Here is a 17,069-nt window from a genome sequence, read left to right on the forward strand (position 1 = left end):
GATAGTCGAGATAGTCCCGAGTTCGAATCAGCCAGGTCTGTACACCCTCTGGGTTTACGTCCACTCCCCCTTGGACACCTTTTCCAGTGGTCCTCAACTCCACTCCATCCCTCTCCATCTTTCACGTCACTTCTACGTCAACCAACGCGTTGCCAAGGCGCAAGAGTCTGGCACCTTCTACCGGAAGGTCTCATCTACCACCGTAGGTGGTAGTAGTGAAGGAAGTTCAGCTGTCACGTCATTATCCAACTACACTCTTCCTCGCTCCCACCCCGTCTACCATCTCTACGAATATACGGTTCCAGAAGACGTCTACTCCTCCCACGCTGCCGATATTGCGGCAGATTTGGCTAGACCTGAAGTGGAGGGTGTCTACGAGCTTCGAGTTCCACCACTGTTTCGTCTACTCGCGAAACTAGGGTGTCTCTGCGCAGTTGCGCGTCGCAAACCACAACAGCAACAGCAGGCGACAATGATGGGAGATGGTGGTGTAGATAAGAGCTTTCGATTGGAACAGCTTGAATTTCGATCGTTGGAGCAGCATACATACCTGGAAGGGGGAGAGGGAGGGTGTCGGTTGAGAAAGATGTTCCTCCTCTTTTATCATGATGTGGGACAGTTGATGCCTCGGAGAGAGGCGCTGAGACAGGTGAGCTTTTAGGGAATAATTTTTTGAATCAAGGAAAATCCTATATTTAATTTGTGTTCATGCTCCACATCCTGAATATCATTTCCTGTAGCTGTAGCAGCTGGCATGAATCTCTCCGAGGGAGCAATGAATGTAATCATTCACGAACATTTGTAATTTCGAAGTTCTAGACCACACAGACACCTCAAAGGTTAGCATTTCAGCATCAATGATGAGGTGAGACTGGTGGGCTGTCCTAGAGTGGTTCAGGCGCATCAGTAAATCTTTCGGTGTCAGGTACTAGTTAAGCGCTGCTGGAAGGTCGTGTTAAATAACGGGACAGGTTTCGATTACTTAGAATTGACTAATTTCCTTATAAACTCGCCGATCCCGCTTTGGGGTGAGCGCCTCTTGTAGCCCATTTATTTACTGATGGATAATAATTCAATGGGAGGAAAATTTGTTTCTGTACTGAGTAGAATGTATCTCAATACGCCCATGCCTTCTGCCTACAGTACGTAGAGTGTGACAAAACGCTGTTCCCTCCTCTTCGATAGGAGTATCAATGCTGGCGTTCATATTTGACTCTCTTGTGTCCTATCTCAACCTGTTTCCGCGTTTTCACAAATCAGTTCTGGGATTTTTTTCTTTGCTATGGCTGATTAAACATCCACCACACCAGTATGGATGGAACACTGAAATATTCAAGATTTGTTTCCTGGTGGTTGCAGGGCTCCTTTTTTTCACAAAGCCGTGAGTCTTACATTCTAATCTCTTTGTAGATGTACTTTCTGGTTATTCCATGGACGCAACGCGCTTACGTCTGCGTGGTTGACACTGCAAGAATCAACAAATTACCTAACAATTTGGACCGGTTGTACTCCCGCAGTTTCGAAAAACACTTCTCCTCTACCACCACTAACCTTCCCTCCTCCCTCACCTTTGAAACCCGTATTGAGACTGATCCTCCTACTGCACGCCGCATCGTTCAACGCTGGATTACTTCGGCGAATCAAGAACGTGGCCAAGGTCGCCCAAGCCGTCAAAAGGAATTGGAAGGGGAAGAAGGGAAAGAAAACACCTCCACTGGCGACAGCGCTCCAATCATTGTTCTTCTCCACGCTCCTTCTTCGTCCTACACCTCGACATCTAGCGTGGATGCACCCTGGCCTCTAGGCGAAGCAATGGTTAACCGTCGGAGGGCCCCTCAGTTGACCTCTCTTACAGAAATGCCGGTAGTGCCGTTGGGTGGAACAGGAGATGATGAAAGAGTATCAGGAGAGGGTCCGGACGATGCATATAGTGTTCTTAACTGGCAGAATACCGTTGTGAAACGTGCCATCAAGTTTTATCTACAGGTGGGTGAGTAAACTTCAGTGATTATGATTTTAAAAACATCAACATTTTTACTGTTTTGCCCGTTAGTCGGAGGCACGATTCGAAAACCAGTTGGAGTTGGCCCGGTACCTCCATATTCCGGTGGGAAATGTGCCTGTTGCTGAGGCACCAGTTCGTGTACAAGCGTCTGGAAACGGTGCCCCAGCTGTCAGCACTACCGAATTCGGATGCGATCTTTTTTTTGCGCGTCATTTATGGAAGTCAAACCAAATTTTGTGGGCGTCGGGCTCGGCACAACCGGATTTTGGTGGAAAGGAGGTGTACGATCAGAGACTGCTGCTGGAAATGGAGGAGGCTAATGTGAGTGGCCACTGATCATATGCTTTTAAGTAGCTGTGAGTTTTTACTTTCAATGAGATGAAGTTCTGAGGTTCCAGAAGTACTACCTATGTTAAGATACACAGAAAAAGGTATTTGTTGTCGTGGAAAGTGTTGATTGTTTTTGTGGTGAATTCGAAGCAGCGTTGACATTTAGGATTAGTCAACATGTCAATAACAAAATGCATTCACCTCATCCTAGGTAGTGGAGATAAATCGGCCCAGTTGCTACCGTTACGTTTGCGTTGATCTGGAGCTATCCAATCTTGCAGTGAACACGATGCTTGTTGCCAGCCGTATTCCAGAGTTGGAGGGCGCCAGTGTATTGACTTTCGATCGTCTCCTGCCCGCCCAACAGTCCATTGAAGAGCAGTTGCGACGTGGAGTCAATGTGGGCGCGCAGATCACGAATTATGACGAGGCTGCTGCGTGTTCGGCGGCCTTTCGGGTGCTTCGGTGAGCGGTTGTTATCTAAACAGGATTTTAAATTGACCAGCCGGAAAGTGGGGGTCTTTTATTTTACGCTCCAAGTGTTATTTTGTTGCGGGTTATGCGATGAATGACATTGGAAACTCCTTTCATGTGTTGGCGCAGTTTCCCGCTGCATTCATCCACCTGTTCCATCAAAGTTTGACTAGTACCTGGAAGGCGGGTCCAGTGCAGAAAAGTTTGTTGGTACGGCTGAACCATCCCAGGTTAGCCCACCTGCTCACCTGTCCTGGTATCCAGCGTCCGCAAACTCCGAAATTTCAAATATTCATTAGTGGTTGTGCTCACCGTTACCATTGGTAAGATTAGTTGCCTTAAGTTCTACAGTAGGTAGTTGTATGTCAATCAGACGTTCCATGGTTTGATTTAAATATCTACTGGAAGCTAAGAGCACTGAAAACCACCCCTATGGGCGAGTTTGTCACTGACAAGTATACATTCATGCTGTCGAAATTTCTTACTGCTGAGTGACTGAGCATCTCATCATTGAAAAGATCATGCTTAGAGTTTTCTATATGCGTGGTTGTACATTTTCGTTTGTCATCACACGTTGTTCAATGTACGATTGCGCGATTACTGCGTCTGTCATGCTGATTGACGGCGTCCAAACTGGACTTGTCCATGCGCGTCATGTTTGCCGGATATGAGGTGCAGTTATGAGACGCTTGACTTTGATCGCTGCGTGTAGCATCGACAGCCATGGTTGCATGCCTTTTGTGCAGGAGTGTAAAATTTTAATTTTCGATTTGACCTGGTAATTCCTTCTTTTAGAACTATGGTTGTGTCATTGGTGAAGGACGTGACTCAGTTCAAAAACCCTCTGGCTGATGAGCAGATCATCTACTTCTACCATTGGTTGCGCTCCTCTACCTCCCTTCTTTACGACCCTGCGCTTCGACGTACACTGCAGAAACTCATGAAGAAGGTTGGTCATCCTCTTATCTTCGGTTTCCCTCATCAGTTCCTCAATCTAAAAGAGATACTTCTTTTGATGGAATTTTGTCAGTTCCGGAATTCCGATAGAATGCTTCTGTTCAATTTCCATCTTATCGTCATTTATCAATATCTGGAATTTAGCTAATTTGCTAGGATATTCACCTAATGCAATTTTATGTTGTGGATATAGACGGGTGCCACAATGGGACTGTTGTTCCTACTCTGCAGGATGTTCATCTCAAGACTAATCACGCGTGCCCAAAGTAGTGAATTCCCGTCCCCAGCATACATCTTTTGTCTACAATACTCAAAGTATGGTTGAATGACGTGTTCTCTCCTTTGGTATGGTTGAAGCCTAAGTTTGTGGGCAGTCGCGACCATCTTTTTAGACCAATCTAGTCGTAAGAAAATGATAAAATCTATAACTAGTCATCTACGAACCTGAGATTGCTTTGAACTAGAATTCTGTTCTGCAACCTAGCCGTTCATATCCGGCTAGCTCAATCACTCCTTCTCTTCTGTCCCATCCACTCATCCTCTATCCGACCATCCATCCATCTACTTAAGGTATTTAATCAAAATTCGGCTCTCCACCACATCAAGTCGCGTTTGTTTCACTTAATTGACTCATTCACTTTCACCCACTCTAGGTCTTCTTAAAACTGGTGGACGAATTGAACCAAACCCACGGTCTGGATGTGGTCTACGCCAACTTTAGCCGCCTTATCCTTTGCACCCATCAGCTCGACGTTGTTGACGCCCTTCCACGAGCTGATGGTCTCTCTCGAATGCTCCAAGCAAAGCCATTTTTCTCACATCTGGATCTTCAATACACTCGTGGATGGCATCAGCTTCTGTGGTACGATCCCGCCAACTATGCAGGTCTCAATGTGAGAGCTCTTTTTATTTCCACTGCCGGGTAAAATGTTTAGGTGTTAGATCTTTTGATATCTTTCGTTCATGGGAATGATCTGACCTCGTCCGCTGGAAGTCTCACTCCACAGAAACTGACTTTTGTTTTTCTGCAAAAGTAGTCATCCGTAGTGGTCGCTTTTTATCCGTTAATAACTTACTGATCTATTCGGATGAGTCTTTTTTAGCCATCAATTGTGGAAGCAGTGAGAGGTATCGGATACATCCCACCGCAGTGCTGAAAATGTTAATATTCTTAAAAGTCTAAAAATAGCTGAGGGATTAGTTGAATAGCTCCATCTAACAAGCGCAGGTGCTGCATCATAATCATCATTCGGATTCTTCATCTTTAAGTCTTCAAGTGGATCGTAATTGGTCGCTAGATAGAAAAGACGACTATCTGGTAAATGCGTCCTTTTGCAATGGCCGGTTTGGATCAAATTTCCTGAAGTTCGCATCTGACGTGAGAATTGAATCTGGAAGCGATTCTTTTAAAGCTGAAGGATGTTCCACAACGAATGCTATCATATTTTAGACCACGTTTCGTCGGAACGTTTGCCTGAAAGTAACACCTCATAGTCATACCTAAATTCTACCCCCTTTTTCTACTTTGCTGCCATTTTAACTCTACCCACCTGCCAATCCAGGTTACTTTCAGCTTTTTAAGTAATTGGTACTGGTTTGAACGATTCGCTCAATGTAGGTATCTACCGCTGATTATCGCGCGCAATTTCAGATTATACTAGTTACCAAAAGATTCAAACTTTCATAGCAGGTGCCTTCCTTCTGTAACTCTTCGGAGTAGCATCCAGCCACCGAAATTAGAATTGTTTCTTGGTGCTAACCTTCTCCGCTCCTTTCCCTTTTTTTAGATTGATCTGGAAGCCACTGCACTTTGCGATTCCTCCCAGGTGACGGGAGCATCATTAGATCCAAAGTCCAATAAAGAAGTAGAAGTCGACATGTGGTGGCACATGGCTCGTTACCTTCCCAAATCTCGCGGCATTCGATCCAAATTCCACACATTAATCGCTGGCTACCTTCTAGCTACGCATAGGGCCGTGCTTAACGAATCTAACCGTCTGACCCAAGCTGCTGTCACCAGTCCCGACGACGTCCTGGTCGACGCCACATTAACCCCTGGTGTTTTTGACTTCCTCGATCGTCTCGTGCGCGAACAAATCGGACCAGAGCTGTACAGCTTTGTTCAGCGGTTGAGGAGGAAAGGTGGACCTTGGTGTCCCTCTAGTGACATTGGTAGCGGTTTCAGCAGCTCTGACATTGCCGCATACTTGGATGAGGTAGGAGTTGAGACGGAAATGGAGACGGAAGAATTGGTACCTCCACTGCTTCCACCACACCCAGCGGAGCTAGAGGGACGGAGCGAACGAGCTCGACTTACCCCAATCTGCGATTTTGTGAAGACGCTGAGTCAACTTCTCTCTCTGGACACGTGTATCGCAAGGCAGGTGGGAGAGATGCAAAATGACCTATTTCGTCTTCTTGGAGTAGGTGAGTTTTCGGCCGAGGCGGCGTGGCATGCACCCCACGAATTTGGCGGTGGAGACGGCGAGGTGGGGACTAGATCACTACTTGTCCACCTACCTGAGGTGACATGTGCTACATGCAACTTTATCCGAGATTTGGACATCTGTCGGGAAAGGTGTGTGGCTTGGTTACCGGATAGCAGTGGCGGTATGGTGTGGGCCCCGGTTTGTCCGCACTGTAGAACGCCCTATTCCCGCTCTGCTATTGAAACGAGCCTACTGGCCCAGCTTGAACACTTTGCGAGACAATTTATTCTCCAGGTGATTTGGGAGTGTTTATTTTTGAGGTTTGATTCAGTCGTGGATTACTTTAGTAGCTTTTTAACTTCATCAGGGTGTTTTTAATGTTATCCGTAATTTTTAAACCATTTTTGAAAGTTTTCTTTCCTGTGATGATATGAATTTTTTCAACGCCGTATCATCTTGTTCATGATTTTAAAACTGCTTTTTAGTATGGGAGGTGTTCTTGCTGAAACAGGATTTATGAGCTTAGGGAAGAAATTAGCAACTTTCAAGTAATCGAAACCTATTCTGTTTTTTGATTCGGCCTCCCAGCAGCGTTTGGCCAACATTTGGCATCGCAAGATTTTTCTGTACGGCTGAACCACTCTAGGCCGGTCCACCTGTCAGTGTGCTCTAAGCCTTTGGAATTGGAAGTGTTCGCAAATGAATGTATTCATCGATCTCACAGAAAGATTTATAATGTGCAATTGCACGACAGGTTGAGGGTCAATTGCCCTGACTGAGACAGACTTTTTCCAAGCTAAGTGTTCGCAGAAATGACTGCTGAGGCCGTGTGGATGTGAATGGAATCCTCAATGGCGGGTGTAAGGTCGTTTTTGAGACGGTTAGAGCGTTCACATAACTTACCAATGAGCTTCTGGATGTCCCATCGCAGGACTGGGACTTAAAGTCATCTGTGCGAGTAGTTACCCGCTATTTTTACTTCTTCATTCGCACGAAATTGCGTTCATTAAGCGCTTCACGACGATGGAGTAAAGGGAATAACGAGCATCTAAGCGCTTGTAGTTACGGCTCTCTCAGAAGTTGCCTAAGCGCCCTCTGTACTGAAGTCATTCTTCGAAGTACACGCACATCTGCTCACGGTATCCAACGTATGACGGAATCCTATTAATTCCTGATAAATGTGATATATGAGGAAGTTCCGCACTTACTACCACGGGATGATAGTCCTTGAACCAAACTGCAAAGGAAGCGAAGATGCCTGACAGAATTTGCTTCATGATCGTCATCATCATTTGTATGTTTAGAACTGGTTGAATTTGTGTGTGAAGGCCGTAGTTTATTGGTTGCTTCTTTGTAACCCCCACCCATTCATCCTTCTAATCATCCACCCTGAACTGTCCTTCAAAGATTAGGCCAAATAAAGTTGTGGAGAGCCTTAACCGTTAAGTCATTCCACTACAGGATCTCCAGTGCCCCAAGTGCATCTCTGGTGGTGGCATCCAGGAGTCTTCGATAGCCCGCGGTGGGTCTCACGGGCGTTGTGCCGATTGCGCTACCCCGCTGGAACTAACTTTTCGCGGTGGTCGAGCCTTCACTGGTCGCCGACTGGCCGTCTATTCTGCCATCGGTCGCGCTTTCAATCTGCCCTCTCTCAAGCTCACCGCTGATTGGCTACTGCAGGGAGGTGGGAATTGATTAGAGGGCATGGGGTGATGTTTACAATCAATCGGCTTTTTCATAATGGCTGGATGTGGGATTTGATATTTTATTTTTAGATGTGCAGGACTTAATAAGTAAATAAATGTGTATTTTTGATACTTACTGTTTTTTCTTTCGTTTGTGATTTGGTTAATCTATTGAAACTTTAATAATTGAACATTCTTTACTCCACTCTGGTGCCCTTTTTATGGCTGGGCTAATCTGCAATAGCTCTAATTTGCACATCTTAGTTTTTTTTATTATTTAAGGTATCTGCGATTTGTTTGGATAGTTACCCCTGGCCACGCCTTAATGTCAACTTATTCTTTAGTGCTTTTTTTATCCATTTGTTATGAAACTACGAAATGTGATGTGTATATTGGAACAAGCAAATGTAGGTAGTCAGGAACACCAGGGTCCATTCTAGTACTCTTAACCTCAAATAACTTAAGATGGGACTATGGCGGTCGGATAATGCAGATAAGTTGACCTGGGTGTCAATTTGGTGTCGAGATGCAATAGAGAGGCGTCCATTTCAGCAGGACAATATATTGTTTGAAAGCATTTCTTGATGGAGTAATGGCTATTCAGACATTTAGCATCAGTATTCCCCTAACCTTTTTTTTTGGCGTCATAATTTGAATCTGATTGACTAGCTTTCTGTCTAACCGATTTTAAGTCTTATTTAGCTCATTGGTGGTTGATAGGCTGGTATTTTTGTATAAAAATGAAAACACTTAATCAGTTGATGCTATTGTCTTACGACTTTGTAATTAACATTTGTCTTAAATGGTAGGATTTCCTTAACAAGTATGGGTTATTTTTCGGCTAGGCACCTCATTTTTAAATTTTGCAAATAATGATGAGATAGGGATTTTTTCTTATCTAAACGATTTTTGAGTATCATTTTCATTCTTCAAGAAGCAACTTCGATCCAGCTCTAGTTGATAATTTAGTATTTCAGCGAAACCTGAATGTGAAGTACACTCAGGTATGGACCTACTTCGACATTTAACGCAAAAGTTTATTATTTATAATCTGCATACTTTGTCTCTATTTTTGCAAAATCAGATTAGCTTGCATTCGTAGTTCTCAATTTTGGTGTAACTGCTTAAATATTTACTCAAATCCACCTTAATATAGCATTTTTCGCATTTACTTCTCGCATAACCAATCAGCGTTATTGATGGAGGTCAGCTACTCTTTAATTGGCTGAAGTTTTATGTATTTCTTGGTCTTGTAGAGTTTTGAATGTTTAAATTTGCCATTGGCCTTTTTCAGATCAGCAATGATTGAGGGCTACTCGCCAATAGCACAAACTGCGATCGGGACTGCCTTGACTTGGGGGGCCACGGCACTGGGAGCAGTTTTCTGTGTCTTTCAGCCGACCAATAGGAAGCGGATACATAATGCGAGTGACGGTTTTGGGGCATCTTATTAATTTTCATTAATAATTGAATAATTTTTTCATATTTTTTAGAATCTTTTTCTCGATGGAAGCTTGGGATTTTCTGCTGGGGTATTGAAATTGCGCTTTCATAGACTGAATACATATTTAGAATTAGATTTTTCTAGCCTGTCATTACGGGTAACTCAGCTTTGGCGTGAAGCTTTGCGCCTCTACTTTTAAGCTTCCTTTAGTCAACTCCAATTTATCAAGTCTGCTGCCATTCTTACCAATTTCGTATTCATTTTGTTTACAACTACTTTGCCTTCGTATTGAAATATTACATTACCGTCTTCCCTAGTACCATCGTCCCCAAGATCTTTTTCCTGAAATAAACTTCCAATATTACTACTAAATTTGTTAAACACATCATTTTTACTTTGAAATGAACTATGAGTCCAAGATTGCCGATTCCGTAATCCTACTATCGTCGACTCGCATGGCAACTCATAAGAAATTGTCCTCTCCTTGCTACCTAGGTAATGCTAGCCGCCTCCTTTTGGTCACTACTCCAACCCGCCATCGATTTGGCTAAAACGGTTGAAGAGGTGAAGTTGACTAATTCAATGGGCAGTCTGTGCTATTTACCCGGTGCTGTCGGATTTCTTGCGGGTGCCATTTTCATCATCCTTGTGGATTACTTCTTTCCCGAACAAGTACGTGTCTTCTGCCGAGTTTATTTAGGGAATTTTTTTGGTCTCTAAAGTGGATGATTACAAGGTGCTTTCAGTTTGGCTGGAAATAAAAGCACTAGCAGGAGGGAAAAATGGCGGTGATTGAGGCCTTAATAGGTACATTGGGGTGATGATGGGGAGGAGGAGAATCTGAAAATCTAGTGATGTTTTTTTATTTTGCAAGTTAAAGAGCAGCACTGTTGAATGGGTGGGTAGGGATGAAAGAGCGAGTTAGTGTGAATTTTGTCCTATTGTTTTTACTCAGGAGTGTTTGCTGTAAAGTATCGTCCAAACTTGAGTACTACTTTAAAATACGTTGTTTTGAAGATATTTGCTTTGTGGTTGTTGAAGTTTTCTTCCTGCGAAATGTTTTCATTGTTAACCATGATACCGCGTCAATGGGGCCTGGTTACCACTTGAAAAGCGGGACGGGAGAAAACGTCTGTTTTGAATAGCTGAATGTGGAGAAATTTGCAACTGAGAAAATGTCATCAAGTGACTACAAAAGTTTTGCTGTTTTGGCATAGATCACTGAGATTTCTTACATCCCTCGTCATAAATCGGTGGTAATGTATACACATTCTCAAAACGCTACGCAATTAGTTTTGCAAGAAGCTTCTGCAGACTTGGAACCGAGTCATGCTAGATTTGTAAAGCAGACAAAGTCGAATCACACTCATCAATGTATTCAACCGACGCGAGGGCTCAAAATAAGCGAAAAGCAGAGACCACAAGAGGCTACCATTTGAAGGGCAGTAGGCTTCGTAATGAATTATAAACTGGATTGTGTTTGCCATATTCCCTAAGTCATTGTGGCGAGGTACATCGAAAACCGCACTACTTTTTCGGTCACTTAAGTTCTACTTTTAAATAAATGTCCCCACAAGGAGCAATTGAATCACGAAATTCTCTCGTCACTACCAAATGAAACTCCCTTAACACGAAATACGCCAGTAACACCACTTCCATTAAATTGGGAGTTTTTCTTTGCTGTGATGAGAAGACCCATCCTTTCAATTCATTCAGATACGGCTATGATGATTGATGTGGAAGAGTTATCTCAGGAAGTTGCAATAGAGATTCCCGAAACACGATGATATTTTGTTTCAACCATCCCAGATCATATGCCCCGCTAGGGTCGACTAATTAGTGCTTTGTGCTCGCATTTTAGGATCTCATTGACGATGGCGACCTTAGCGAGCCGGGTAGTCCTGTCTACTCCCCAGTCATGGATAGGCAGCTTTTTGCAAGTGCGTCCTTTTGAAAAATTGACTTTTCTTTTCGTAATTCCTTATCTAGTGTTGAAAAAGGAACTGATTTTAAGCTCCCCTTTCTTTTTTTCATAGGCGGCCGAAAAAGTAGGTCGATATTGGCACTGTTGTTTGGGTTTTTTTGTTTTTTTCCTCTACTAACTGCGGTTTCTTTGTTTTGTGTTGTTATTTTGTGCCGTCTTGTCTATTTTTGCATAAAAAACATTTCTTTGAAGTGCTTTGAGCTTCATAGCATTCTCCATCATCACCATTTACCCCGTCTGCTTGATCAATCACTAAATCTAGTCCCCCAGGAAGTGTCATCTTTAGGAATGAATGTCTGTGAGACTGGTTAAAAAATCCATCACGGAATTAGTTCAACGTATCAGTGAACGAAGTTCGTAACCATTAAAGATGTAACTAGGCCATAAATATATCAGCATGGAAGGTTGCGAGATGATTTGGATGAAAATTTTCTTTCTAGTGGACGACTTTTATTCTAACACTGGAGACCAGAGCAGGGACCAAGTTTTGTCAATGAGGTGAAAGCAGCTGGTGTGGGAGGAAGTGTATACATTTGCCTCCCTATCTCCGACTTATTCATCTATCTCAAATCCACCCTGTCCATACCAGTTTCTTCTGTTCATGCTTCTACCGATCCATTCCATTTCCTTCCCTCCAGCCTTCTCGGATTTATTCACTCGCTCCAGTTCTATCCATCCTAGTTTCAGCTATCGCACTCAATAGACGCATAGGATATTCATGGTGACTTTGCCCATCTGTTCGTCTTTTTATTCCCCCACCTTGAATGCATTCATGCACTCTGTGCAACCATCGACCTTAGTTTTACCTATCTATTCACTCATCCATCTGCCATGATTCCATCCAAACATCCAAGTTCACACATCTGTCTCGTCTGTCCCAGTTTCATCCACCTATCACTTCTGCTCTTCAGCACAGAATCAATCGGTTATCGCTCTCTTGCCTTATTCCTTCAGAACTCACCACTGATTCAGTTCGTTACCGTGGTAATGATTTCGTCTCTCCTCTCACCTTCTACAAACCCAAACTCCCCACCCGTCCACCAAGGATTAGTAATCGTGTCTGGCTGTTCCTTGTCGCTATCACGGTCCACAACATTCCTGAAGGTCTAGCCGTCGGCGTCGCTTTTGGCGCCGGAGACGACAGTGCTGCTGGAAGTGCCTTTTTGCGAGCGCGGTAATATTCTCCCTACTTAATCTGCCACTAAGTAAGGTAATCTTTTTAACCGGATAAGTGCGGTGCCTTCATAGAAATCTTGCGCTGGGCATGGCTATCCAAAACGTTCCTGAAGGCTTGGCAGTTAGTTTGCCAATGCGAGCAGCTGGTTACTCGTTCTGGCAGAGTTTTTGGTACGGCCAACTCTCGGGACTTGTTGAACCATTGGCTGGCATTTTAGGTTGCATCACCGTGCAGTATATCCATCCCCTTCAGCCCTACGCACTGGGATTTGCGGCTGGCGCAATGATCTTTGTGATATTCGATGATGTGATACCGGAAGCACACCAAAAGTGAGTCATGGATGTGAATAAAATTATTTTTGGTTGGGCAAGGATACCAGACGGGTTGGAGCAGAAACGGTGTAAAGCCATGAACAATCATTGTGGAGATTACAACATGGTAGGCTGGTTGTATGCAGCTAAGAAAAGCGTCGATTAATGCTTGAGTGTTTTTAAAATCTTAAATCGTTCATATAATACAGTGAGTGACCAAAACATTCCGCCATTTTGTACACTTTTGCCTTCCTCCTTTGTGGTGCTTTTTCCCTTCTTTAAGGCTTTAGTGGTGCTTTTCTTTGTCTATTCCGACACTGAAGTGTCATCGTTATTCGATTTTAGGGTTTTAAAATTGAAAATAAGTTAGCATTGGGGATAATAACACACTTAATAATTTGATATCCTCACGTACCATTTTTTGCCCTTTATCTGTCAACAGCGTCAGTTTGAGCTCTTGAGACTCACTCACGCCGGTTGGAAAAGTGGACTCCAGAAAAACTAGCTTTTGTAGCGGTACTAGTCGTGGCAGTGCTTTTGCGCAGTCCACAAATCGGACACTCCACCACAGCCACAAGCATTGCTGGGAGTGTGGACGAAAAAGTCACGGTTTTATTGGTTTTATTATTCTCTCGGCGGCATGGCCTTTGATCTCCTCCTTTACGAGCTGTTAAGCTGGCCCCTTGCCCGCCCTTCCGCCTTCACATGTGTGTGTGTGCATTGTGTTTATATGGTTTTCCTTACCGTGTCATTAATTGGTCCGTCGGTCGTTTGGTCAACGTGATTTCGCGCCCCCAGTTTGTCCCCTTTCATTGCTTCTTTTCTTCATCACAGTGACTAATGTCTCTCTCCTCCCTGTTTGGTTTATAGCATTCTTCAATGTCAGTATGGAGAAAGAGCGGAGGAGGTGACGACTTTTTAGCTGCTGTCTTTGAACGTCAGCTGTGGAGGGCTATACCACTACGTTTTTCGAAAACATTTGTTTCGCGACCTTAGTAACTTTGAGCACATATCTTCGTAAAGTAGTACCGTAGACATTCAGATTTACTTCTACGACTAGATCAAACCGTGAGCCGTTCATCTTTAAATCACCCAACAAAATTTGGAATTCCGGGATCAGCTACTCATTTAGCTTAATCTCACTTAGCTGTATGGTCTTTTTTCCAGAACGTGGATTGCACCCACGCCTTCCCAGGAAGATCACGAATAAAAACCCTATTCAGTTAGTTGTGCATCTGAGTGAGTGAATGTATTGCAAGCCCTGTTGACGGCGTGAAAAAAGTGTTTTTAGCAATTCGCCATTGAATTTATTCAGCAACCTCATTTTAAACACTAACTTCGCGAAACTGGTAAATACATCGCATAGTTTGTCAACGTTATTTCGCGATAGAAATCTTTGAAAACTTCTTTGCGGCTAATTTGTCGATGTTATTCGAGGGGTTAAGCAAGAAGTTGGAGAAGGTTCAGTTATTGTTTGTCTCCAATGTTTTTACATATGTCTCTAGCGAAGGAAGGAAAGCACACACGCCTTGCAGAATCACACACCTAAAAGTGGATGGGTGGCCGGAACTACGAATAGCACCACCGCCACCACTACCACAGCAGCGAGAGGCAATAAAAGGAAACTGGTGGATAGACGGAGGGCACGATGACGCAGCCACCAGACGCCAACCATAAACCGGGTGGTGACGTTGGCGATGGTGGTGGTGGTAGTGGTAGTGACGATAAACAGGCCCTGGCGGAAGGATCAAAGGCATGTGCACTCGATGAATGAATGCTTGAATTAATGAATACAGTTGTGTTGGTGCCTGTGACGAAATGTATGCAGCTCCCCAGGCCCTCTGTTACAAGGTGAAAAATGACAAAGATTTCCGCGTTCCCGGCAAAGGTAGGACGTGGTTACGCTTGGTTAATGTCTAAGCTTAGCTGGCAGAATGGTTCTTTTCTTCCAACGGAAATACGGACCGCTAGTTGTTTCTAAATGCATGACTGAATGAGTGAATGAATGAATAGGGAATGAGGGAACAAGTAAATGAAAGGTCACTGAATGATCCTAATGGAAGTACTTTTCTTGCTTTTGGTGTCAGACCCAGTAAGTTCATTCCTTCACAGTAGATACCTTTCTGTCAACAACAGTCAGCCCTCTCAAAAGCGTTAGTGAAACTAATTACACTCTTCACAACGAGTAGACTCCGTTAATAATCCCACCATCTTGGTACCCATGCGTCTCTTGGGTTACCTCTGATGACGTCTTAAGGCACCCGAAGATCTGGAAGGTGACTTTTATCACCAATTGAAGAATAAATGCAATGGATGGGTTAAAAGAGCTCAATGATGCCTAATCTTAACTCAAATACCACTCGTTATCGTCGATCGCTTAATCTAGAAGTCTCTCCTGTTTCTTGCTTTGGTTGAATTCGGGGTTCTAAACTATGGCTAATACGACAGGTTGAGTTGGAGGTTTTATGCCGGCAGCCGATTTCAATAATTGTGGTGGAGAATGAACTAATCATATCCCATCGAGAGGTAGAACTGAGCTGAAGCAAAGGTGGTAAAAGTGGATGAATGATAAACTATGGTTTGATGCATATTAAGTGCCCCGACCACCTGTTGTTTGGATCCTTTTATACAGATGGATAGCTGGGCGGGTTCCAGAAGGCAAACTCGGAAAAAGTGGTATTTTTTGTGCAATTGCACTGCACTACCCTCTGTTTCATGTGTCTGTCGGCCTACCTGTGTCTGCATCCTTGTCTGATTGTCTCTCTGCTTGCCTGGCTTGCCTATGCATGCGTTGTGCGTGTGTGGAGTGCATGTTGTTCTTGTCGGCATGCTATAAGAAGGCTGGGGAGGTCATCGTCACAACGTCATTATTCACCACCGAAGTAACGACCGGCTGTCCACCCGCCTGGCCGACTGACTTTTCGATAAAAGTTCGGCTTCCATCGCACCAGCCTTTGAACAAAGATCAAAGTGCCGGCGAAGGGGACATAAAAAGACGCTAGTTGGTTGTCTTTGCGGAGTTTACGCCCATTGCTTTGACTCTGAGGTGGGGTTCAGATAATCTTCATTCACACAGATCATAATGCTCCTAGCATTGTGGCCTTGTTTGTTGTCAGCCTTCTCGACGACGCACCAAGCGCAGCGGTAGTCCTCATCATGTCCAATTCCAGGATACTTAGGATCCCAAGCCTTGTCACGAGCTTTTAAACAATCCATTACTGAGTTGTTTAGGGTGTTCATGCTCACTTCTGAAGCACTTTCGATCTAAGTCTTGTATATTGCCTCCTATACCTGAATCTAGGCTGTTTGATCAATTTAAAGTAACTCAGCTGAGTCTCCATCTTCTTATGTGATTTACTCATTATTTGGTATTTGGTTTAAGTTGTCTCTGAGAAAGAAAACTTGATGAAATTTGGCAGTTTATCTGTTTACAAACCCATAAATAACTTAATTATGCTACATTTGCCTACAGCATTCATGGTGCATACAAGGTGTGATACTGAAGGAGCGGTGCCAGTGGTGCCTTCCAGTCCACAGCATATCAGTTATGCCTTGGAGCTTAAAGCGCCTGGTTGATGTGTAATCTGTCGTCGTAAATTGGCTTAAAGGGCGAGTTTTCCTGTAATAATAGTAAACCCAATCACTTTTTGGTGCATGCACCATGATAACTACATAGGCCGTAATGCAGGTATTGCTTAATACTGATCCAAATGTATCAATATAATAGGAGACTGTGTGAAGGGTGTTGTTCTTCTCGTGTGAACTTAAGAGTCCCAGTTTAGATTCGATACCCTCTCGGGAAGACGGAGAGAGGTAGGTGTGCTGGGGTGGGAAGTAGGGGATAAACTCTACCCTTGCTAGATGAAAGCAATTAGGACGGGAAATCTATTAACCAACCTTTGCAGTCGTTGTAAATTCTTGTTTTCTTTGATTTCTCATCCACCTGCTTGTCGGTCTCTGGATGCCGACAACGCTCCCAATGCTGAAGCTGATGATGTATTGTACTGCACCAGCTTACATCTCAGCGCATCCGTCTAGCCGTCCAGACAACGTAATTTATGAGTGTTGTTCAAAGGTCACTGGTGTAGACCAGTTAGGAGACGGCGCTCCCCAAAATGGGGCAATGGATTGGGGCGAGGGGGTGTACGAGTGATTTTGACTGTCTGACAAGCCGACTCCCTTTGCGTATGAGTGTAACAGATGTTTTAACAGCCTAAAGTGAAGATGGGAACGATACATGCACCTGGATTAAGCCGACGGGAGAGCAGCGGCA

General features: G+C 44.0%; 1 protein-coding gene across 1 annotated transcript in view; it reads left to right on the plus strand. All coding sequences in view use genetic code 11, as the record gives it.

The window, feature by feature from the left end:
- EGR_07816 (DNA polymerase epsilon catalytic subunit A) overlaps positions 1–17,069 on the plus strand; it is a gene marked incomplete at both ends in the record, with an annotated part of 29,765 nt that overhangs the window by 6,467 nt on the left and 6,229 nt on the right. Inside the window, 15 exons of the mRNA XM_024497065.1 lie at positions 2–649; positions 1,411–1,986; positions 2,054–2,326; positions 2,547–2,800; positions 3,605–3,758; positions 4,420–4,659; positions 5,554–6,393; positions 7,657–7,879; positions 9,830–9,996; positions 11,186–11,264; positions 12,263–12,482; positions 12,557–12,814; positions 12,857–12,923; positions 14,433–14,553; positions 14,625–14,684. Coding sequence (XP_024348553.1) covers positions 2–649; positions 1,411–1,986; positions 2,054–2,326; positions 2,547–2,800; positions 3,605–3,758; positions 4,420–4,659; positions 5,554–6,393; positions 7,657–7,879; positions 9,830–9,996; positions 11,186–11,264; positions 12,263–12,482; positions 12,557–12,814; positions 12,857–12,923; positions 14,433–14,553; positions 14,625–14,684 — 4,180 coding nt within the window. The remainder of the gene's footprint in view (position 1; positions 650–1,410; positions 1,987–2,053; positions 2,327–2,546; positions 2,801–3,604; positions 3,759–4,419; positions 4,660–5,553; positions 6,394–7,656; positions 7,880–9,829; positions 9,997–11,185; positions 11,265–12,262; positions 12,483–12,556; positions 12,815–12,856; positions 12,924–14,432; positions 14,554–14,624; positions 14,685–17,069) is intronic.

The sequence above is a fragment of the Echinococcus granulosus genome, assembly GCF_000524195.1.
Source record: "Echinococcus granulosus chromosome Unknown EG_S00087, whole genome shotgun sequence".
NCBI classification, from domain to species: domain Eukaryota; kingdom Metazoa; phylum Platyhelminthes; class Cestoda; order Cyclophyllidea; family Taeniidae; genus Echinococcus; species Echinococcus granulosus.